General features: G+C 43.0%; 1 protein-coding gene and 1 pseudogene across 4 annotated transcripts in view; one reads left to right on the top strand and one right to left on the bottom strand.

Annotated features, from left to right (window-relative positions):
* The window catches only part of SMAP1 (small ArfGAP 1), a 142,547-nt gene extending 118,687 nt beyond the window's left edge, over positions 1–23,860 (bottom strand). For 3 of the 4 annotated variants that reach the window (XM_008140179.3, XM_028152279.2, XM_008140248.3), the window contains exon 1: positions 23,516–23,858. In XM_008140179.3, the coding sequence (XP_008138401.2) occupies positions 23,516–23,633 (118 nt within the window). In that variant the 5' untranslated portion in view covers positions 23,634–23,858. Of the gene's footprint in view, positions 1–23,515 lie in introns of all 4 variants that reach the window. The other variant, XM_054721690.1, reaches the window with a different exon arrangement.
* LOC103284729 (MICOS complex subunit MIC27-like) lies at positions 12,197–13,027 on the top strand (annotated as a pseudogene).
* Positions 23,861–24,575: the final 715 nt, after the last annotated feature.

The following is a 24,575-nucleotide window of genomic DNA, read 5'->3' as shown; positions in this document are numbered from 1 at the left end:
TAGAAGGTAAACAAATTCAAACAAATGGCGGCAGAATGGAGCTTGAGAGAGCAGGCCAGGGTTGCCGCTGGCAACAGGGGAAGCAAAGCTTTCCGCACACCCTGGCCAGGCCCACCTGCTTAAGGCAACAAAGTTTCAATTATAACCCCAACACAAATGGCTGCGGCCTCGGAGGGAGCTCCAGGCTTGGCTCCGCTCCAGGCTACAAAGTTTCAATTGTAGAAGGAAAATAAATTCCAGATACTAGGGCCTCTGCTTGCGTTGCCAGGGGGCGTGGCCCGCCTGCAAACCACCACAGGCCCCTCGCTCAGGCCGCCCCACACCACAAGGGAACCCCCACCTGATCCGAGACGCCCTTCAGGGCAAACCAGCTGGCCCCCACCCCTGTACCAGGCCTCTATCCTATCCAATAAAAGAGTAATATGAAGATTGATCATTACTGCAACACACAATATAGCTGCCCCCATGTGGTCAAAGATCCTGCCTCCATGTGGACACAGGATGGCCACCACAAGATGGCCAGCAGGAGAGGGCAGTTGGGAGGCACCCGGCCTGCAAGGGAGGGCAGTTGAGAAGGACCAGGCCTGCAAGGGAGGGCAGTTGGAGGTGATCAACCCTGCAGGAGAGGGCAGTTAGGGGTAACCAGGCCGGCAGAGGAGGGAAGTTGGGGGCAAACAGGCTGGCAGCAGAGTGGTTAGGGGGTGATCAGGCTGGCAGGCAAAAGCGGTTAGGGGCAATCAGGAAGGCAGGCAGGAAGCAGTTGGGAGCCAGCAGTCCTGGATTGTGAGAGGGATGTCCGACTGCCCGTTTAGGCCCAATCCCGGTGGACATCCCTCAAGGGGTCCCAGATTGGAGAGGGTACAGGCTGGGCTGAGGGACAACCCCCCTCCGTGCACGAATTTCGTGCACCGGGCCTCTAGTATTGTCAATAATACTGTAACAACAAGGTATGGTGTAAGATGTGTAGTAGATTTATCGGGATGATACTTGGTAAGTTATGTAATGTCTTATCACTGGGTTGTACACCTGAAACAATATAATATTGTATAATTGAAAGACAAAAAATTATTTAAAGCCATTAAAAAAATGAAAGACTAACAGATATTTCACTTTAGAGGATATTACAGATGGAAAATAAGCACATGAAAAGATATTCAACACCATTAGTCAGTAGGAAAATGCAAATCAAAACCAGCATCACTACCATTACACACCTAACAAAATGACTAAAATAAAAAACAGTGACAACACCAAATCCTGGCAAAGATGTAGAGATATTGGATCACTCATGTATTACTGGTAGAAATGTAAAATAATACAGCCATTTTGGAAATGTCTGGCAATTTTGTGATTCTAAATATGCAATTACCATACAACCCAGCAATTGCACTACTGGGCATTTACCAGAGAAATAAAAGCTTATGTACAAATGAAAACCTGTACATAAATGTAGAGCTTTATTTGTAATAGTCAAAAACTAGAAATGGCCCAGAGGTCCTTCACTACATGAATGGTTAAAACTATGGTACATAGATACATACATACCATAAAATTCTACTTATTATCAAAAAGGTAACTATTAATATATGAAAAATGAATAAATCTCCAAAGAATTACACTGAGTAATAAAGTCAATTTAAAAAGTATCATATGATTCCATTTATATAACAACTAGAGGCCCAGTGCATGAGATTCGTGCACTGGGGTGGGGGGGGTGGTCCCTCAGCCCAGCCTGTGCCTTCTTGCAGTCCAAGAGCCCCTAGGGGATGTCCACTCCCAGCAGTTGGACATCCTTAGCACCGCCACGGAGGTGAGAGAGGCTCCCACCACTGCCGTGAGCCCGGCTCAGGGCACGCTTCCCCTGTGTGAGCATACTGACCACCAGGGGGAAGCTCCAGCGTTGAGTGTCTGCCCCCTGGTGGTCAGTGCACATCACAGCGACCAGTCATTCCACCGTTTTGTCGATTTGCATATTACCCTTTTATTGTATAGGAGGATTTTGAAATGACAAAATTTTTTTTTTAATATATTTTATTGATTTTTTACAGAGAGGAAGAGAGAGGGATAGAGAGTTAGAAACATCGATGAGAGAGAAACATCGATCAGCTGCCTCTTGCACACCCCCTATTGGGGATGTGCCCGCAACCAAGGTACATGCCCCTGACCGGAATCGAACCTGGGACCCTTGAGTCCGCAGGCCGACGCTCTATCCACTGAGCCAAACCGGTTTCGGCTGAAATGACAAAATTTTATAAGTAGAAAACAGATTGGGGAAAGAGAGTAGGTGGGGAGGAATGGGAGGAAGGTGTGTGTTACTATAAGAGGGCAACACAAGAGATCCTAGTGGTTATGGAACTGTACTACATTTTGACCATGGTGGCAGATGTGATAAAACTGTATAGAACTAAATACATACGTATGTACATATGTGTGAGTAGAAATAAAACTGTAGAAATCACAGTAAAATGAATAGATCTCATCATGTCAAAATCCTGGTTAAGATATTGTACTATCATTTCTCAAGATGTTACCATTAGAGGTAGCTGGGCAAAGTGTCTTATTTTTTTTTAACCAACATATATTATGCTATGATTCACACTGTCATAAAGTCTTTGTTTCTCTCTTTTCACCCCAAACATACACCAAAAAGAGGAAGGAGCTATTACCTCAATTAAACGGCACAGAGAAAATATGGCCATATTTTTAAGTTACTAGTAACTTTAATCTTCAAAACAAAGGAAAAAAAAAACACTAGAAATGCTCAATGTTCTACATTGAGAAAACTATATACTGTAATCATCTGGTAATAAATATATGTAAGGTATGTAAATTATATAGTAACAAAAAAATATTAACTAAAATCTTCCTAAACAAATTCCCTTACTAAGTTAACTGGAGTTCTTTATTGATAAACTGATTTTATGTTAAAAAGGTATGTGGAAAAAAATTCATTTCAAATTCAAGAACAATGATTACTTCATAAAAATAATAATCCTTATTATATAAAATTTAAAAATTAGAACATGACTCTGAGTTGAACTTTCTGTGATAGTCTTTAATCTAGCACAGTAGCAACTAGCCATGTATGGCTATTAAGCCTTGATATGAGGCTAGTGGAATGAAGGAAATGAATATTTAACTTCAATTAAATAGCCACATATGACTAGTGGCTACCACATATCACATTGAACAGAGCATATTTAGAACTTACAGAAAAATTCAAAAATAATACACACAAACACACACATAATAATCATCAATCTAATAATAAGTCAGTATAATATTTCTCAGCCATAGCTGTTTGGGCAGAATAATTCATTGTGCAGGGCTGCCCTAAAAAAAAATCTATTCCTTTCAAACAATAAAGGTATTTTTCCCAAGTTTAATTTTATGGTCACTCTATAATATTATACAGTATTATTTAATCCAAAGAAATCACTGAAGGTACTGTATTAAGAGTAATAATGCATTTTCACCAGCAGAGGGTAGATATGTTATAAACACCACATGCCAATTTAATGTTTAGTCCAATACACTCAATCTAAAGACATAGTATATTCACTTTCACAAAAGTAATTGTACTTCTTGAAAATAAGAGAGGATATGCTAAAAATAAATGTATATTTTTCAAAAATAAACTGACAATTCTCCCCAAAATCAGTTTTTGTCAATTTTATCGGTTTATCCAAGAGTTAACTATAAAAAACAAAACAAAATAACCCTGACAAATAAAATGTCACCCAAGCCTTATTATCAAGGCCATTTACATATATATTAACAATACTCCTTGAGGTGCAAAATAAATTATACATAACTTCATCACAGAGTATAAAAGTTGTCCGAATTCTATGGGAAAATAAAGCATTCATTTCAAAAGTAAACTAAATGCAGGAAACAAAACAAGTAATGAAATGTGGTAAAGGTGCTAAAAAAACGGCAAACATTTGCCTGAGAAAACTTGAGAAATGGTGCCAACATATTGAAGATTCACTTCCTTGACTATGCACAGCAGGTAAAAACAGCCTAAAAGCAGATTGGGTTCAAGTTTCAAAAGTCTTTCAGTTTCACTAAGACTTTCTTAGTCTTTCTTAAGAGCTAGAAAATAGTTTTAAGGTCTACCAAAATAAAATGCCCTTTTCTAGTCCCTTTTACCTCCCTATTGCGTTTAATTTTCCTGACTATAACCATTTCTCACAACACACTTGTCCTGAGGCTCTTGTGTTCTAGTTTTCCTTGCAGTCTTCCAGGAATCATTCAATTCCTTCACAGTGATTTTACTTCCTACGGTCTTGGTCACAGACTCTCTGATCTACAAGTGTCTAATCCACTCGTGGCTTTAGCAAACATTTCCATGCAGACAGCTCCCAAATCAACAATCACTCCCCTCTGTATCACCCTCCCCTAAATTTCTGCCTGGTACCTTATACCTGCCTCCAGGAATGTACTAGTAAAAAGCATGTGCACTAATCCTATGCACTAACCTGTTTACCAGCTTCTCCCTACCTAGAATAATTTTGCCACTTTTCTCCTTTAAGTTTGATTCTACTCTTCCTCAAGAACTACCTCTTTTATTAAAAGGCTTCCCCCAACTTCCACTCTTGGTGATTTCAACTTTCACTGAACTTCTGTAACACTTAATGCTTGCACTATTCTTTCCACTCAGGTATCCAGAATGTACTCTGTGCTTATGGACTATCTGTCTCCTTAAGGCAAGACTCCTAAAGGGCAGGACAGGGCTTCTGTTGCATACCTCTCATACCTTTTCCTAATGTCTACTCTAGTGGAACAGCAGATAGATATATATACATATCTATAGATATAGATATATAGCCATATGTAGATATATATATCTATAGATATATGTAGATATATATCTATATCTATAGATATATATCTATCTATATATGTGTGTGTATATATATATAGAGGTAGATATATAGACATATATCTATAGATATATATATATATGTGTGTATATATATATATAGAGAGAGAGAGAGAGACAGAGAGAGACTACTTTTTCCTGAACCTTCCAAAAAGTATTCTTGTGTGGATCTAGTCTCAAAATCTGTTCAATTACATTGTTTACCAAACAAAATATAATTCACAAATGCTTCCTGCAAAGAAATGACTGAGTGCTTAAAAAGAAGAGAAACCTGACATAATTATCAAACGCTACTTTGTGCCAGACATTACTTCACAAACTCAGTTAATCCTCACATCCCTGTGACACATTTTACATGTAATGACATGAGGCTTAAGTTTAAATAGCACACTCCCACCTCAAAGAAGGAAGGAGGAAAAAGAGGGAAAGAGGAGAGGAAAGAGGGGAGGGAGGGAAAGAGGGAGGGAGGAGAAAGAAAGAAATCAGCAATGGGAAAACTGCAGTTTTAATCCCGAGCAGTCAGCCTTCAAAGTCTATGCTTTTGCTAATGAACCAGCAGCCTCTCAAAAACAGCAAAGCAATACTCAGTCAATTGGGGGAAGAAATAATATGTTGCTATATATTATATAACCATATTTTTATTATAGTCATCCCTTAAACTTGGGAAGAAGAAAGATACATAAATAAATTCAAAATATAAGGATACTGAAAACTTAGAGGTTCTTAAGGGGAAAACATTCACCTGCTATTTTCCAAATGCTGATTTACTTTGGCAAAGATGTTAAACAATGGTAATCATTTAAGAATTTACTGATCAGCATGGTAAAAGATAAAAGGAAAAAATGAAATAAAGCTTAATTTTAACAATCAATAACTCTTGTTTCACCTAACTGTCCTAAAGTTTAAGCCTTGTCAAACCTATTTCTCTGTTCAGGGGTTTAGCATCATTCAAAATTGACTTTAAAAGTTCAAAGTTTAAGCAAGCACATTACAGATTTCCTTTATTTTGTTTACTCTTTCACAAACAGGCTAGTACTTTTTATTTGCAAATTTCTCTCTCAAGCCCAAAGATATCCAATATTTACAAATGCCTCTCTCTTTTAAACTAGACTGGACAATATTTACAAACACCTCTCACTTTTAAGCTATTCTCCACACTATTTACAGTTTTCATGATAACATTTGCTTCTTGTTAACACCTCCAATAAACAGCATTCCAAGTTTCAAAACATGTTTACATTATTGCCAAATCTGTTTAAATAAACCGATTAAGTAAATATTTAATGTGTAATCATTCCTCACTCTGGTTATTAATTTGATATTCTGCCCTTACACAAAGGTTTGGTTAAATATGAAAACCCAGAATTTATCTCCTTTCTCACTGTGTACAAGGCTGAAAGTAAAGCAAATGGAAAAAAATAAAAAGCTTAAAGTGACTTTTTTGTTGTTGTTTTTTTTTGTTAATCCTCACCCAAGGATATTTTTCTATTGATTTTTAGGGAGAGTGGAAGAAAGAGGGAAAGAGAGAAACATCGAAGTGAGAGAAACACACCAATTGGTTGCCTCCTGCACAAGCCCTGACCAGGGACAGGGTTAGGGAGGAGCCTGCAACAGGGTATGTGCCCTTGACCGAAATCGAACCTGGGACCCTTTGGTCCACAGGTCGATGCTCTATCCACTGAATCAAACCGGCTAGGGCTAAAGTGACCTTTTACAAGGGTGACATTCATTTGTGGGTGCACAAAGCAAGACAGGTTTCCAGATAACTTGGACACAGCTTTGAGCAAGTAATTTAACCTCTCTTGATCTGCTTCATCACTCTAATAGGAGATTAGACCAGATACCATGCCTGGTCTCTTTTATTTCTAAACTTTCTTTCATTTCATAGTTACAAAAAAATGTAGATCAGAGACTGAAAATCTGTCCAAAATGCTCAAACATCTCTTATTCGTGGGTTTACAGAATCTAGGATTGAAAAGTGTGGCCTAGCCCTGGCCGGTTTGGCTCAGTGGATAGAGCGTCAGCCTGCGGACTGAAGGGTCCCAGGTTCGATTCTGGTCAAGGGCATGTACCTTGGTTGTGGGCACATCCCCAGTAGGAGGTGTGCAGGAGGCAGCTGATTGATGTTTCTCTCTCATCAATGTTTCTAACTCTCTATCCTTCTCCCTTCCTCTATGTAAAAAATCAATAAAATATATATTTAAATTAAAAAAAGTGTGGCCTACCAGAGGAATGTTGTCTGGAATTTTGTGTTATGGTCCAATGTGACTAGTCAATAGAAAAATGTGAAAAAGATAGTCCACCATTGCCCCCAAATTGAAGGGACAAGTCATTAAAAAAATGGAAATGACCAATAAGCATATTGGAGAGTATCATGAAAATACAAAATGCAGTGATACCATTTGCACCAACTATATTAAGGAAACTTTTCAAAAACATGAATGCCCAGCCCTGGCCAGGTAGCTCAGTTGGTTGGAGCGACGTCCCATACACCAAAAGTTTGTGGATTTGATTCCAAGTCAGGGCACATATCCAGGTTATGGATTCAATCCCTAGTCAGGGCGGGTGCAAGAGGCAACTGATCAATGTTTCTCTCTCCCATCCATGTTTCTTTCTTTCTCTCTCTCTCTCACTCTCCCGCCCCCACCCCGCTTTCCCCTCTCTAAAACCAGTAAACATATCAAGTGAAGATTTTTTTAAAAAAACTTAAAATCGTGAATACCCAGTGACAGGTTGGGTACAGAGTCAGCCAGACTTTATATACTAGCGGTAGGAAGGTAAACTGGCTCCAATTCCAGGTAGTACAAATCAAACAGGCTTTAATCAGGTATACTCTACCATACATCTTTCACATAAGAGATTTTATTCTGAGGAAATAGTTGTGTGCTGTTTGTAACCACAAAAATTAGAAAGCAAATGCCCATAGCCCTGGCCAGAGTTGCTCAGTGGGTAGAGTATAGGCCCGCACACCAAAGGGTCTCGGGTTCAGTTCCTGGTCAAGGAAACCTAGGTTGCAGGTTCAAACCCTGGCCCCAGTAGGAGTGGAGGAAACCAACTGATGTGTCTCTGTTTTGAATCAAATTTTCCTCTAAATCTTGCATTGATATATTAACTATTTATGCCATACTTCCTTCTTTCTTTAAATTTATATTTATTGTTGAAAGTATTATAGATCTCCCCTTTCTTTTCCCCACTGACCCCCTCTACCTCGTATGCCCCCCACCCCGCACTCCAGGCCTTCACCACACCACTGTCTGTGTCCAAGGATTATGCATATACTAGTATGCATATAAATTCTTTGGTTGATCCCTCCCCACCCACCCCCATCTTCCCTCTGAGACCCAATGCTTCTATGTCTCTGGATCTCCTTTGTTCATCAGTTTATTTTGTCCATTAGATTCCACAAATGAGTGAGATCATGTGATTGTCTTTCTCTGACTGACTTATTTCACCACACCTCCTTCTTAAAGAACTTGCCTGATCTAGGCCACAGAAAAGAAAACTCCTACTTGCTATTCTTGCAATCCTCCTGCCTCCAAGCTAAAATGACCAGAGGTGGGCATTTGGCCCAGGATGGGCCAAGTCATCTACCCAGGAATATGGAATATTACCCCCCAAAAAAAGAGACAACCACCTACAGGAAGGCAAATAGTAGTTCACATAGACTTAGGAGCTAATGAAGTATATGGCAAGCGAATCAACAAGTAAGGAAAAGTACTCAATAAAGAATAAAGCAGGCATGAAGAGTCCTTTAAAATACCCAGAGATACAGAAAGAACCAAAGACACACAAAAATTGGTTGACTGAGGACTTTCTGGTTCTCTTCAGGTCAAGATGTGGATGTTCTATTCATTCTGATACAAGAAATTTGCTGACTTGATCACACAACCTCTATTCCACCCTATTTCTGGAGTGCCTTCGTGTATTCAGAGAACAGAAAGCTAAAACATTTTTTTCTAAGATTCCTTTGTAGTTAAGAGTTCTGAATGAGAATTAGTTTACACCAATTAGATACATTTATGAAATATTTAAGAGCAAAAGTGAGCCCAGCAGACATGGCTCAGTGATTGAGCGTCAAGCTATGAACCAGGAGGTCACAGTTTGATTCCTGGTCAGGGCATATGCCTGGGTTGCAGGCTCAATCCCCAGTGTGGGATATGTGGGGGACAGCAGATGGATGATTCTCTCATCATTGATGTTTCTCTTTCTCTCTCTCTCTCTCTCTCTCTCTCTCTTTCTCTCTCTCTCTCCCCTCCCTCCCTCCCTCTCCCCCCCCCCTTCCTCTCTCTCTCTCTCCCTTCCTCTCTGAAATAAAAAATATATTTTTAAAAAATAAAAGCAAAAGTGAGATGGACACTATCTTCCATCATCCTGCCCTTTTTGGCTGTTTTCTGCAGGAAGACAAGATCACAGAATGTGATAAGGAGAGGAGAACCAAGATGGCGGCAAGGTTAGACAGATGAACTGCGCTGTGCACAATTTCAAGAATGCAACTAAAGGACAAGGCGTCTGCCACCCAGAGCCACAGGAGAGCTGGCTGAATGGTAGATTTACAACTAAGAAGGAAAAAGAAGGAACAGACGTGGAGTAGCTGAGGTGCAGAGGCGCGTGAATCAGGCTGGTGGCGGGTGAAGGGACGCACGGTTTTTTTTCCCAACCCTAGGGGATATTAGCTCCCCATCACTCTGAAATCCAGTTTCTGGGGACGCGCGGGAGACCCAGACACCTACGGGGAGAGGCTGGACTCTCGGCCATCGTGTCGGAGGATGAGAGTGACTTTCTTGCAGGGGTGCGCCCAGCAATCAGTGTTTGCTGCACTGAAGCACGGGACGCGGGGACTTGGAAACACAGAAAGGCAGAAAAGGCAGACTTGCAGCCATTGCTGTTTGCCACGCCCTAGCCTAGTGACTCCCTGAGACCCCGCCCCGCACATTCTACAAACCCGCCCAGGCTCCAAACAGCAGCTTTTGCATATAAATGGCCTGCCCTGTGGCAGCTTAACCAAATAAACTGCAGTTCCAGTCAGACTGCTCCAAAAACACTCAAGCAAGAGGAGAAAACTGCAGTTTTTGCTGTAACTCCTGCTGAGTGGCCTCAGACAGTAGCTGACCTGCACCCCATTGGAGACCCAGAAACGAGGGCATCTAGTGGTCGGTGTGAGACGACACCAGATTTCAACCACTCGCATAAAGGACACATTCAAGAGGCAGACTCAGTGAGCACCAAAGCCCTACTGGAACAAGTCCCGGCCAATAAACGTGTCTCCTGCACAGCAACTCTTCCTTTATAGATACAGCAGGTCCTCACAGCCAATTGGCCTGGAGGAAAATTCCTCCCAGTGACACCAACAACAATCAAGACTTAAATACACAAAGGAGGACCAAGATGGAGGCATAGGGCGGAAGCCTGATTGTTGCCTACCACAACAATTTTGAAACTACAATGGAAAACAGAGCAGACACCATCCAGAACCACCGGAGGGCTGGCTGAGCAGATGCTCTACAACTAGAATAAAAGAGAGGGGTACGCGGGATGATGCTGATGCCGGTGAGCCAAAGATCACACTTTAAGAACTACGGCTCTGGCGACACAATGGCGGCCTGGAACGTGCTCGGCGCAGTTCCCCCGGCGGTCTCCGGCTGAGGGGACGGCTCCACTCGCTGCCGAGCACAGACAGATGAGCCCCTGGGAGACATGGGGTGGGAGACTCCGCGCTTGCTGACCTCCGAGTCCTTCGAGAATCTCAGCGCCCCGGAAGCGGCCAGGTGCGCACGCCCGACGACCGGCCACCGCTGGAGACCCGAGCACCGACGCAGCAACCCCGGACCAGTCCGCCACCGCGCACCGGGCACACCGGAGCTTCGCCGAGCCCGCTGCCCAGCGAGTTCCGCGGCAGCCACCCCGGAGCTTTGAGAAAATGGCCGGAGGAATTGCTGAGAAGGAATTGACCGATGAAAGTTGGGATCGGGAAGACGAAGCCCCACTGGGACCCGGGTCAGGATGAGGCTGAGTAACGGGTCCGGGTGAGGCTGGGTCCCGGGTCTGGGCGAGGCTGCGCACCCCTGGGCCCGGGTGAGGCCACACACCCCTGGGTCTGGGTGAGGCCTCACGCCCGTGGGTCTGGGTGAGGCTGGGTCCCGGGTCCGGGTGAGGCCGCACCCCTGGGTCCGGATGAGGCTGGATCCCGGGTCCAGGTGAGGCCGCACGCCCCCGGGTCCGGGTGAGGCCGCGCGCCCCTGGGTCCGGGTGAGGCTGGGTCCCGGGCCCGGTGAGGCCGCACGCCCCCGGGTCTGGGTGTAGCTGGATCCTGGGTACGGGTGAGGCTGCGCGCCCCTGGGTCCGGGTGAAGCTGGATCCCGGGTCCGGGTGAGGCCGTGCGCCCCTGGATCCGGGTGAGGCTGGGTCCCAGGTCCGGGTGAGGCCGCACGCCCCTGAGTCCGGGTGAGGCCACGCGCCCCTGAGTCTGGGTGAAGCCATGCCCCTGGGTCCGGGCGAGACCAAACCAGAGGGAGTCAGACCTGCATTACCACCATTTGTCCACCCTCCAGAGCTGAAAAGTCAGTGCCGACATGTACACATAAGGAACCGGTGGACATTGAAATTGGGTCTCAAAAGAACTGTTGGTCCAGAAAGAAACTCACTACAGACTGATTCATTTGCCTGTCAGCATAACCATTATTGCTCGTCTCACATTCAGTTCTTATAAGTATATTTCTAGTAACACATGATCTCACTCATCTAGGGGAAATGATGAACAACATAGACTGATGAACAAGAACAGACCCAGAAACAAGGAGGCATCGATCGGACTGTCAGGCCTCAGAGGGAGGGTAGGAGAAGGTGGGGGTAGGGGGGAGAGATCAACCAAAGGTCTTGTGTGCATGCATACGAGCCTAACCAATGGTTAAGGACAACACGGGGGTGGGGGCATCGATGGGGAGGGGTGTGGGATGGGAATGGGGGGATGAGGACAAATATGTGACACCTTAATCAATAAAGAAATTAAAAAATAATAATAATAAAAAGAAATAAATAAGATCACAGAATGTTAGAATCCAACTTCTCGTGTGAAGAAGCAGTTTTGATATGGATGCTTGGCTAAATCCCACATTCTAGGACCCAATTGACAACTTATATATGTTGTAAGACAACTGTAGCTTTCTAATCCTGCATCATAGCTAACTTGGTATTGGTGTTTTGTTAGACTTAACAGTTCCAGTTACAGCCGCAGTGTCTTCTGGGTGGGTCAGTTCTGATGTGATTTGTTATAGCAGCAGTAGAAAATTAATACACCAGTCTCCGTCTGAAAACTTGGGTGTGACAGGGTCACAGACATGGCGGCCGTAAGGATGAGAAAACTGACAATCATTCCTGCAGGGCTGATATTTGCATCTATAAGTGTGCATGCAGCCAAAGAAGAGGAATCCAAAAAGCAGCTAATGAAACCAGAGCAGCTCCCCATATATACTTCACCACCTCTTCAATCTAAATATGTTGAAGAGCAGCCTGGTAATTTACAAATGGGCTTTGCCTCCATCCGCACTACAACTGGTCGTTATATTGGCTGGTGCAAGGGTGTTTATGTCTTTGTGAAAAATGGGATAATGGATACAGTTCAATTTGGAAAAGATGCACATGTTTATCTGAAGAATCCACCACGAGATTTTCTTCCGAAAATTGGAGTGATTACAGTTTCAGGATTAGCAGGCTTGGTTTCAGCAAGAAAAGGTTCTAGATTTAAGAAAATTGCTTATCCATCGGGATTGGCCACTTTAGGAGCAACTGTTCGTTACCCAGTTCAGTCCGTAATAATTGCAAAGGTCACCGGGAAAAAGGCATATGCTACAAGTCAGAACATTTATGAAGCAGTTAAATCACTGTGGACAAAAAAACAATAAAAAGGAGTCACTTCCTGAACCTAAAGAAAAAATTAAGCTAGAAAGCTCTGCTGAAATAGAAATACCTGCAAAAACAGCTCACAACCCGAAGCACTCAGTGGGTTTGCCAACAGAACTCAGATCTGAAATGAAGACAAAATCAGAATTCACCTCAGGTGCTACATAGTTTATGCCTGACCCCAAGCTCATGGGTCATGGACAGTCCCCTCCAGAAGATGTAGATATGTACAGCACTAGAAGCTGAAATAGTCTACGTAAAGAATTACAAGATGTGTGAAGTTCCAAATGATAATGAAAGAAATCATGTAATGGGTAATTGTGATGCATAGAGCATAATTTAAAGCAAATTTATCCCATAAATCTTCTAATGTATAGTTTGACCAATCAAGGAAGTGATTAAAACACAAACAGAAAATACAATCGAAACAATATTAAATGATTGGTGAAGAGGCAGAGGTAGTAGTATTAAGATGCATTTGATGACTTAAGGGTATTTATAAACAAAAAATGGAGTAAATATGTAAACAATTCTGAGACTAAGTCTACAGTGATGGGCAACCTTTTGAGCTTGGTGTGTCAAACTTCGCCAAAAAACTGAGCATAACTCGGGTAGTGTGTCACTTTGAGGAAAAAACATTATTTCGCAAATGTTTCATCCTCAGGAGCAGCAAATGTTTCATCCTCGGCATGCGGCCGCCTCAGCGGCCGCGTGTCATCAGAAATGGCTACGTGTGTCAGTGCTGACATGCGTGTCATAGGTTCGCCATCACTGGACTAAGATCTGAAAAAATATGTATGTACTTATACATACATATATTTGCTTTAGCTTTTTCTCACTATCAGTTCCCAACTTGTGACATTAATGTCAGCTAAATTAGAATGGTTTGTGGAAGGATATATTCTCTATCTTTCTCTTTCTTCATTTCCCAGAGCAGGAATAAAATATCCATATTTTTTGACAAAAAAAAAAAAAGAAAATTAATACACCAGTGATGATCATTTCACTTCAATAAAATACTTCTGCCTGTTTTTTGGTACCATGCACCATCACCACCCCACACCAAAAAGCAACTTTCAAGAGTAGAATGCATAAACATCTAGACTAAACAAAAATTTTATTTCTTAATCCTCACCCAAGGATATATTTTTATTGACTTTTAGAGAGAAAAGGAGAAAGAGAGAGAGGGAGAGGGAGAGGGGGAGAGAGGGAGAGAAGGAGAGAAGGAGAGTAGGAGAGTGGGAGAGTGGGAGAGTGGGAGAGTGGGAGAGAGGGAGAGAGAAATATTGATTGGCTCCCACATGTGCCCCGACCTGGAATCAAACCCACAACCTTTTGGTGTACAGGACAATGCTCCAACCAACTGAGCCACCAGGACAGGGCAAACCATATTTTTTATGCATTTTCTTATATTGGAAGGTAAAGCTATCTTGCATATGATTTCCCACAGAGTTTTAAAAATTCCCTTTATTTTCTTTTTAAGTTTGAATTTCATGTGATCACTGGTCATTGAAATGCACTCTTTACAAAAGATTATTGACAGACCTCTGAAGGTCTATTAACAGTTATTCCTAAAAGCAATCACTTATCTCTCTTGTGAAATGGAGACCAAAAATTGTGGGGGGTATATGGGGGGGTGGGGGCGCACCCGAGGGCAGAGAGAATGGAGAATTACTAAAAAGCTTATAATTCTCTCCTCTTTGGACCCTCAAAATCCTCACATTTCATTTACCATTCAAAATATATGTGGGCATGAAATTTGCACATACTTATCTTAGCTCTGTTTTATGTGAAATATTTTTTAAAATCCTTTCTATATGGTACTATAGCTAAAAGCCATTCAGAGTTAACTCTGTCTAGCATTGTAAGTAGAAAATACTGACATTGATAAAGGTACATGGTGACCGAAAATTTAACAAACCTGTAGATCGTTTCTTTAAAATGATGAATAAAGGGATCCTGACTTTAGTAGTTACTTAAGAGGTAGTGCTTTCTTTGATTTTATTTTTCTCCAAGAAAGCTTAAAAATACAGTTTCAATCAAAAGGACTCCTCACCTAGAGAACTATTCCTATGAGGTATATGATATGGCTTGAGATAATTAAAGATAATACCAGGTAAATTTGCTTAGCAAGACCTAAGTCATCAATGAAAAGCTTTAAAAAATACAAAGATTTCATCATAAGCTCAAGTTCAGTAAGACAAAAATATAAACCCTCAATAACAGACATTTTAAATTAACAGTCAATACTGACACAAATGACATGAGGCATGGGATTTAGAAAAGAATACAGATCACATCAGAGTTGAAATACAATAAACCCTCAATTTTGCAGACCTCGATTTAATGAACTTCAGATGTAACGGACAAAATTTCTGATCCATATGTCATATGTAAAAATTAACATCCTGTTAATCTTTAAATGTTTTTAACCAACGTATGTTTATAATTAAATTAACAGGTTATTTTTTGTTATTAATTCAGTTATTTTTAACAAATTAGGCAAAATAGGCCATATGTTAGTGGAAAAAAACACTGTAGTAATTTTGCCGACATAAATATTACGTATCTACAACTATAGTCTATATATTTAAATCTAAGAGTCACCGCTGGTAATCATTCAGTGAATGTTTAGCACACCATCACACTGCAGCAGTCTGAATGGGTACCAGCTGATGTTCCCACCCTTACTAAGCCATGCCCCAGGCATGTGCATTTGTTTACTCCTGGTAACTGGTGAATACATGCATTTACTAGACCTATTCAGTATAAATTTAAAATTACAGTAATACATATAGAAAAATTTTCTGTGAAATTAAACTTTTCATACACTTAATTTTAATTACACAAACGTGTCCACATAAGTAAAAACAGGTAAACTAATTTGTCAATTTTTTAACATACATGCTCAGAAAACCTACTTCATTATGTAACCGACTTTCCGCTTTAACGGACACCCCCTTACCAGAATTAATCCATTACATCAAGGTTTTACTGTAACTCTTTAGCCTAAGGCTTAATGAATACACAGATAACTGGTCACCAAGCAAATCAGAGGCAAAGCTTGAACTCAAACCTAGCTTTACTAACTTAACCTAAGCCAATGCTCTTTCAATTTTGTCATGTTGTTTTTATGATTAAAAAAGCTAGGGTAGCCCTAATGGGTTTGGCTCAGTAGATAGAGTGTTGGCCTGAGGACTGAAGGATCCTGGGTTCAATTCCGGTCAATTCCGGTCAAGGGCACATGTCCAGGTTGCAGGCTCGATCCCCAGTAGGGGGCGTGCTGCCTCTCTCTCATCATTGATGTGTCCATCTCTCTCTCTCTCTCTCTCTCTCTCTCTCTCTCTCTCTCTCCCTCCCTCCCTCCCTTCCTCTCTGAAATCAATAAAAATATATTTTAAATAAATAAATAAATAATAAATAAAATTTCTTTCAATGAAAAAATTTCTGCCTCTCTGCCTGGCCGTCAGGCTCAGCGGGTTGAGCATCATCCCATGCACCAAGAGATCACGGGTTCACTTCCTGGTCAGGGTGCAGGCCTGGGTTGCAGGCTTGATCCCTAGTGGGGGGCATAAGAGAGACAGATGTTCAATGTTTCTGTCGCTCTCTCCCTCTCTCACTAAAATCAATTTAAAAAACTTCTTTTTAAAAAAGAAAAAACTTCTGGCTCTATCATTTCCTAGCTATATAACCTTGAGAAAGCTACTTAAGCTCTGTGTGCCTCAGTTTACTTGTTTGTAAGATGGGATAATAGTACCTACCTCAAAAGGTTGTTTTGAGGATTAAATTAATATATGCAGTGTTCACAACAGTACCTGGCTAGAGGGAAGCACTATACAACTTATACATATATATGTAATGTTATTAGTTGATTTTTTTTAACTTCCAACCTTAAAGTTCTACCATCTCCAGATCACACTAAGCTCTCCCATTGCTAAATTTAACTAATCTATAGTCTACACATAGATTAGAATTTAACTGATCATTGTTTCATGTCTACTAAGTTCCCTAACTAGTTTCTGGACCATAACCCAAAACTTTTTAGCACACTCAACAGTATTTGACATGATACCTAATCTTTGTAGAAAATACTGATTTGCCAAGAAAATCTTGTTTGTTAAATTAACTTTTCCCAGTGGTCAGAATGTAAGGCAGTCAGTCAACACTTTTGATAATTGGAACTTAAAGTTTTTTTGATGTCCTATTAAGAAATAGAAGGAGAGACTGTCTTGACTCCATTGTATGTTCATGCCTCCTTTGTCAAATATTAATTGAGCATAGTGGTTTGGGTTGATATCTGGATTCTCTATTCTGTTCCATTGATCTATATCTCTGTTCTTGTGCCAGTACCAGGCTGTTTTGAGAACAGTGGCTTTGTAATACAGCTTGAAATCTGGTATTGAGATCCCGCCTACTTTATTCTTCTTTCTCAGGATTGCTGTGGCTATTCGGGGTCTTTTTTTATTCCAGATGAATTTTTGGAGAGTTCTTTCAAGGTCTGTGAAATATGCCATTGGTATTTTAATGGGGAGTGCATTGAATCTATAGATTGCTTTGGGTAGTATGGACATTTTAATGATGTTGATTCTACCAATCCATGAACATGGTATGTTCTTCCATCTGTTTACGTTTTCCTCTATCTCTTTTTTCAGTGTCCTGTAGTTTTCTGCGTATAGGTCTTTTACCTCCTTAGTTAAGTTTATTCCTACGTATCTTAATTTTTTTGGTGCAATGGTAAATGGGATTGCGTTTTTAGTCTCTCTGTCTGTAAGTTCACTATTGGTGTATAGAAAGGCCATAGATTTCTTGGCGTTAATTTTGTATCCTGCTACATTACCGAATTCATTTATTAAGTCTATTAGTTTTTTGACGGAGTCTTTCGGATTTTTTATGTACAGTATCATGTCGTCTGCAAATAAAGACAGCTTTACTTGTTCTTTTCCAATTTGGATGCCTCTTATTTCTTCTTCTTGCCTAATTGCGATAGTTAATACTTCCAGTACTATGTCAAACAGGAGTGGTGAGAGTGGGCATCCCTGTCTTGTTCCTGTTCTTAGGGGAAATGTTTTTAGTTTTTGTCCATTGAGTATGATGTTTGCTGTGGGTTTATCATATATAGATTTTATCATGTTGAGGTATGAGCCTTCTATTCCCACCTTGTTGAGAGTTTTTATCAAGAAATGGTGGGAAAAATTGGACAGATACATGCAAAAAAATGAAGCTTGATCACCAACTTACGCCATACACAAAAATAAACTCAAAATGGATACAGGACTTAAACATAAGACGGGAAACCATAAAAATACTAGAGCAATCCACAGGCAGCAAAATCTCAGACATATGCCAAAAGAAATTCTTCACTGACACTGCCCCTAGGGCAATGGAAGCTAAAGAGAAAATTAACAAATGGGACTACATCAAAATAAAAAGCTTTTTCACAGCAAAAGAAACCATCAACAAAACAACAAGAAGGCCTACTGCATGGGAGAACATATTTGCAAATGGCATCACTGATAAAGGTTTAATCTCCAACATCTACAGGCAACTTATACAACTTAATAAAAGGAAGATAAATGATCCAATAAAAAAATGGGCAACAGACCTAAATAGAATCTTTTCAAAAGAAGACAGAAGGAAGGCCAAGAGACACATGAAAACATGCTCAACGTCAGTAATTATCCGAGAGATGCAAATCAAAACAACAATGCGGTACCATCTCACACCTGTCAGAATGGCTATCATCAACAAATCAACAAACGACAAGTGTTGGCGAGGATGCGGAGAAAAAGGAACCCTCGTGCACTGCTGGTGGGAATGCAGACTGGTGCAGCCACTGTGGAGAACAGTATGGAGTTTCCTCAAAAAACTGAAAATGGAACTCCCATTTGACCCAGTAATCCCACTCCTGGGAATATATCCGAAGAAACTAAAAACACCAATCAGAAAGGATATATGCACCCCTATGTTCATAGCAGCACAATTCACCATAGCTAAGATTTGGAAACAGCCTAGGTGCCCGTCAGCAGATGACTGGATCAGAAAACTGTGGTACATCTACACAATGGAATACTATGCTGCCATAAAAAAGAAGGAATTCTCATCATTTGCAGCAACCTGGATGGAATTGGAGAACATTATGTTAAGTGAAATAAGCCAGTCAATGAAAGAAAAATACCACATGATCTCACTCATTTATGGATAATAAAGAACATATAAACTTGAACAAAAAGACAGATACAGAAACAGTAAAGCATCAAACAGACTGTCAAATTACAGGGGGAAAGTTAGGGAAAGGTGGGGGAGATAAGAGATCAATCAAAGGACTTGTATGCATGCATATAAGCATAACCAATGGATGCAAAACTCTGGGGGGTGAGGGCATATATGGGAGTGGGGTGGGGGGGTGGCAATGGTAAGATATGTACACGTATAATACCTTAATTAAAAAAATTGAAAAAAAAAAAAAGAAATAGAAGGAATGGATGTGAGGGCGATCTGGCTGCGACATCTGTCACCCCATTGATCGCCAGGGTTGATTCGGCTGATCTGGCTGGCTAGGCGGGTGTCCCCCTCCTCCCTCACCGATCCATGTGCGTCCCTCCCGAAGCTGCACGCTCGGTCGAAGAGGACGACCTTCCCCCCAGAGGAGAGGACCGGTCTTCGGTCAAGGGTATACGAGTAGCTGCGCTCCCCTGCTAGAACCTTCAAACAAGCTCTCAAGAAATAGAAGGAAAAATCAATTTATTTCATGCAGTGTAAAGACTAGTAGTAGTAGTAGCAGCAGCAGCAGGAAAACGCTTGAGTTTAACAAAGTACAGTATCCTATCTAATAAAAGTGTAATATGCAAATTGACCATCACTCCAACACACAAGATGGCTGCCCCCATGTTGTCAAAGATGGCTGCCCCCATATGGTCAAAGATGGCTGCCTCCATGTGGACACAAGATGGCCACCACATGATGGCCAGCAGGGGAGGGCAGTTGGGAGGGACCAGGCCTACAAGGGAGGGCAGTTGGAGGCGATCAAGCCTGCAGGGGAGGGCAGTTGGGGACAATCAGGCCAGCAGGGGAGGGAAATTGGGGGCAACCAGGCCTACAGGGAAGGGCAGTTGGGGGGGACCCAGGGTTGCAGGGGAGATCAGTTTGGGGGGACCAGGCCTGAAGGGGAGGGCAGTTAGGGGTGACCAGGCCTGCAGGGGAGGGCAGTTAGGGGCAATCAGGCTGACAGGGGAGCAGTTAGGCATCAATCAGGCTGGCAGGGGAGTGGTTAGGGGGTGATCAGGATGGCAGGCAGAAGCAGTTAGCGGCAATCAGGAAGGCAGGCAGGTGAGCAGTTGGGAGCCAGCAGTCCTGGATTGTGAGAGGGATGTCTGACTGCCCGATCCTACCAGGATCGGGCCTAAACGGGCAGTCGGACATCCCTCGAGGGGTCCCAGATTGGAGAGGGTGCAGGCTGGGCTGAGGGACACACACCCCCATGCACGAATTTCATGCACCGGGTCTCTAGTCTATATAATAAAAGCCTAAGCGACCATTACGGCGGAACAACCAGAACGACCGGTCCTATGATGTGCACTGACCACCAGGGGGCAGACGCTCAATGCAGGAGCTGCCCCCTAGTGGTCAGTGCGCTCCCACAGGGGGAGCGTCGCTCAGCCAGAAGCTGGGCTCACGGATGGCCAGGGCAGCAAGCAGTGGCAGGAGCCTCTCCCGCCTCCACGGCAGCACTAAGGAGCAGCAAGCTGAGCAGTAAGGAGCAGTGAGCAGGCGGGGCGCATGGTAAGGAGTGAGGGGTCCTGGACTGCAAGAGGGCACAGGCGGGGCTGAAGGACCCCCTGTCCCCCATTGCACAATTTCATGCACCAGACCTCTAGTTTAAAAATAAATAGCACCACAGACCTGTCTGGCACCAACAAACCAACACTCGGCTTCACCCAAATGGGACACAGGCCCCATCACCACTCCAGTGACACCCCACCAAATCGCAGCCAACGCTGCCAAAACCCCATGGCACAAAATGCAACCCACAGCCCAGCCTGAAACCATCGCTGTGGGCTCCGGGTAATGACATCACATAGCAACGCCCGACTTCCTCTCCCTAGCAACTAGCCTCCTTGGAGTTTCTTCAGCCCAGGAACACGACTTGCTTTATAGGCAGGTGCAAACATTTTACACTTTAACCAAATGTTTGTGAAGCGTTTTCCCGTGCCTCATCTCATTTGATCCTCACAGAAGTCCTGGAGTAGGTAGATAAGAGACTCGGTAGAATCCTATTTTCTTTTCATTAGCCAGAAAACGGAGATTTAGAAAGTTTAAAAACTTGACCAACTAAAAAAAAAAGAATGGTGGACCTTGAAAATGACTTCAGGTTTTCTCACTGCGCAGAATATAGTCAAACACTGCTGCAGTTAAATATTTTACCCTTTGTTATCCCTGCGTGATCTACAATAATAATCTGCTTTGTATTGGTATTTACTGCTGTGTTGCTGACAATTACCTGAAAGAGAAGTTGGGGTGCTTCACTGGGCTGGAAAAAGTTTAGCTACATCAGAAAGCAGGTCTAATTAAACAAGTTTATTATATATATATATCTATATATATATATATATATATATGTATATATATAAAAGGATAAGTTGACTCACACATGTGGGATACATATACTAATAAAGCTCTTGCTGACGCCAGTCATATGCATGTGTTTCTATCTGTCATTGTCGATCGTGAATTTGGTTGACACTTCTATTATAAAGGGCAAATAGCGGTATTAAAATATTTCTTCTAATTAATTTCCTTTCAATTTGCATGAATCCGTGCACCAGGACACTAGTATGATTAGACTTGTCAAATGTTTAACTTTGCCTTAAAGAGAGCACGGTTCAAATCCTCATAGGTCAATAAGAGTTATATATATGTTTTACAGCAGAATTAAAGAGATATATATTTCCTTAATTAATGAAATCAAGTAACAGTATATTTTAATCTTTAAAAAAAGACAAAGAATTGAAAGAGAGAAAAAAAAAGGATGACAACATGCAGCCCAAGTTTTAAACTAATGAATCAGATAGAGTTGCAAGGGGCTCTAAATCCTCACTGCTCCATAAAGTGCCACCAACTAATAACCAACAGAATCATGAATGAGGCCAGGGGGAGAAAGTGCAGCTCCATTTGCCTGTTCTTATTCTCCAGTTGCTCAACAGATTTGGTAAGAGTAGTATCAATAACAGGATACTGCACCTGTGTCATGCTTTCCTCCTTCCTTACTTCCTAAATACAGTGTTCTACTAGTGCAGTGATGAGTGAGCAATTGAGCCTCAATAAAGAACAGTATTCCCCAAAAAACACCACACACATAATATCAGGTAAACAAATATTACTACAATAATCAGGCATTTTTAATTCATCACCTGAAAGGTCACATAGACTAAATATAAGGTTTGTGCAATCAAGTTACTATATTGAAAAATGCTCATAAGATGGTCTAGTTACAGTAATCCAGAACCTGTTATGGTAGTAAAGTAACTTACTGATGCTGTGTGGCTTAGTCAAATCAAACATCAGCCTACTGAAATGTGACTCATTTGTACAGTATTTTGGAAGAACAGTAAAGCTTCAGGAAAAGTCTAGGTCAAATAATGCAGAAATCTTAAATGACATTCCCAAAGACTGACTGTCTGACTCCTGTTCTGGAGAACTACCTATTTCTCACCGAATAAACAAACAAACCAATTTACAAATAAGCAAGATCTCTTCATAACCACATGAGAGATTTGGTTTTAAAAATCTGAAACTTCTCCCATGAGATTAGTTATAAGACATTAAATATAAATCAGATCTCCAAATCCAAAACATATAGGCTAAAAATATTCCAAAGGCTGAGGCTGAAAGCCCTCCAACTGAACAAATTAAAATTAGATTTTTTTTTTCCATCTCTGAATCTTTAAAATGTACCTTGAACGCTTATGGGGCACACAAACCTGTGTTCACATATTCGCCCAAATAAGCGGTTGAGAGACAATCTAATTAATAAAATCTTCAGGAACAGAAGCCCACTGTCCAAGAGACTCGTGTAATAAAATTCCTGTTCAATCTGGCTAATATCCAAAGTAAGAAATACTACTACTACTAATGATAATAATAATGACCCCTCCCAAATTCAGTAAAACTACAACCCACCAATAAGGACCACCATCCTATACTCTTTCTCAGGAAGCAGAAGCAAAAGCCCTGTACAAAAGCTGTCGGGTGGGCGGGCAGGCAGGTAGGGTTCCACCTGGAATACCGAGCATCGGAGCTGGGAGAGGGAGGAGGAAGTTACGGGGAAGGAGACTTAAGGGTAGCCTCACCCACAGAGGTACCTGAGAGCCACGGCGGGAGAAGGGCAACCCTTTAACCCCCAGCACTGCCCAGGCCGGCGCCGGGTCCGCGCTCCTAGACCCGCCCCGCCCCGCCCCCCCGCCCCGGCCCGGTGCAGGGTCCGAGCTTCGCGACGCGGACACTGGGCTCAACCCCGGGGCCGGGTAGGAGCAGAGGCTGGGACGGCGTCCGTGGGCCTGACCTCACCGCCGTTCTGGGCGGAGGTGAGGGTCCACTGCAGCCCCGCGCCCGCCCTCCCTTCAGGGCCGGGGCCGACCGGGCGCAGCCGCCGCCTCCGCTCGGGCCCGGGGCACCGCGGCCACGGGAAGGTCACCGGCGGCAGGAGGCCCGGATCAGAGAAGGGGACGTCCGCGCTACCTTTGGCCTCGCAGTCGGCGCAGTACTTGTTGTCCTCCTCCCTCAGCAGCTTGGACAGGATGAGCTGGTGCTGCTCGTTCAGCTTCTGAGCCTTCTCCCGGCAGGAGCGAGTCGCCATCTCGGCAGCGGGGCAGGGAGCCCGGAACAGCGACGGCGGCGGCGGCGGCGGACGCAGGCAGGAGCCCGGCTGGGGAAACGCACCTGACGCCGCCGGGACCGCGGGCGGACTCACCCCAGGAAGCGGCAGATGGAACAGGAGTTGCGGCGGCGGTGGTTCTAGCGCCGACGTGTCCCGCCTCCTCGCCGGACCGCCCCGCACGCACCGCCCCTGCCGGCGAGGGGGGGCGGAGGGAGGAAGGGACCGGCCGCGACTTCCGGGTGGCGCCGCAGGAAGGAACGCAGACCCCGGGCGCGCTGCGCCTGCGCCGAACGTTCCGGGAAGCCGGCCAGCCCATCTCCACGCCAGACCCTGAGCGCAAGGTGATCCCTGAAAAGCGCTGTGACTGGCTCGGCCCGCTGTGAGCTTCCCCGGCTTTGAGATGTGCCCGTCGTTGAGGGCCTCGGGTAAAACCCGGTAAGGGAAGATATTTTACAAAAAGACCACTTTCACCTGCTTTCTTAGCTTTGCTCATTTGGCACAGCATGGGAAATGCAGAAATAAAAGTGACCTGATGGACTTGTTTGTTCATTCTACGTTTATTCATCTGCAGTTTTGAAGCAGGCACCGCCCTGGAAACTAGAGGAACGCATAGAAAAAAGACAAGACAGTCTTACGTTATAAGGGAGAGAAATAGTCTTGTAGGGACATACACTGAGGGCTAACATTGAGTATTCTGCGTCATTTAACCCCTATCACAACCTTGTAATATTGTTATCTTCATTGTACATATAGGAAAATGAGATGTGGAATTTCGTGATTTGCCCAGGTTACAATGAGCTACTCATTGGAGGAGTCGAAATTCAAATCCAAAGTAATCTGACTGCAGAGTGTAAAACATCTGGCAATAAGGCCTTCCATGTATAACAAGAAGCTGTTTAAACAGTGATCTTTCATTCATGA

The sequence above is a fragment of the Eptesicus fuscus genome, chromosome 10 (genome assembly GCF_027574615.1).
Source record: "Eptesicus fuscus isolate TK198812 chromosome 10, DD_ASM_mEF_20220401, whole genome shotgun sequence".
NCBI lineage: Eukaryota > Metazoa > Chordata > Mammalia > Chiroptera > Vespertilionidae > Eptesicus > Eptesicus fuscus.
The sequence above is the reverse complement of the archived record's forward strand: the minus strand, read 5'-3'. Positions and strand labels throughout refer to the sequence as shown.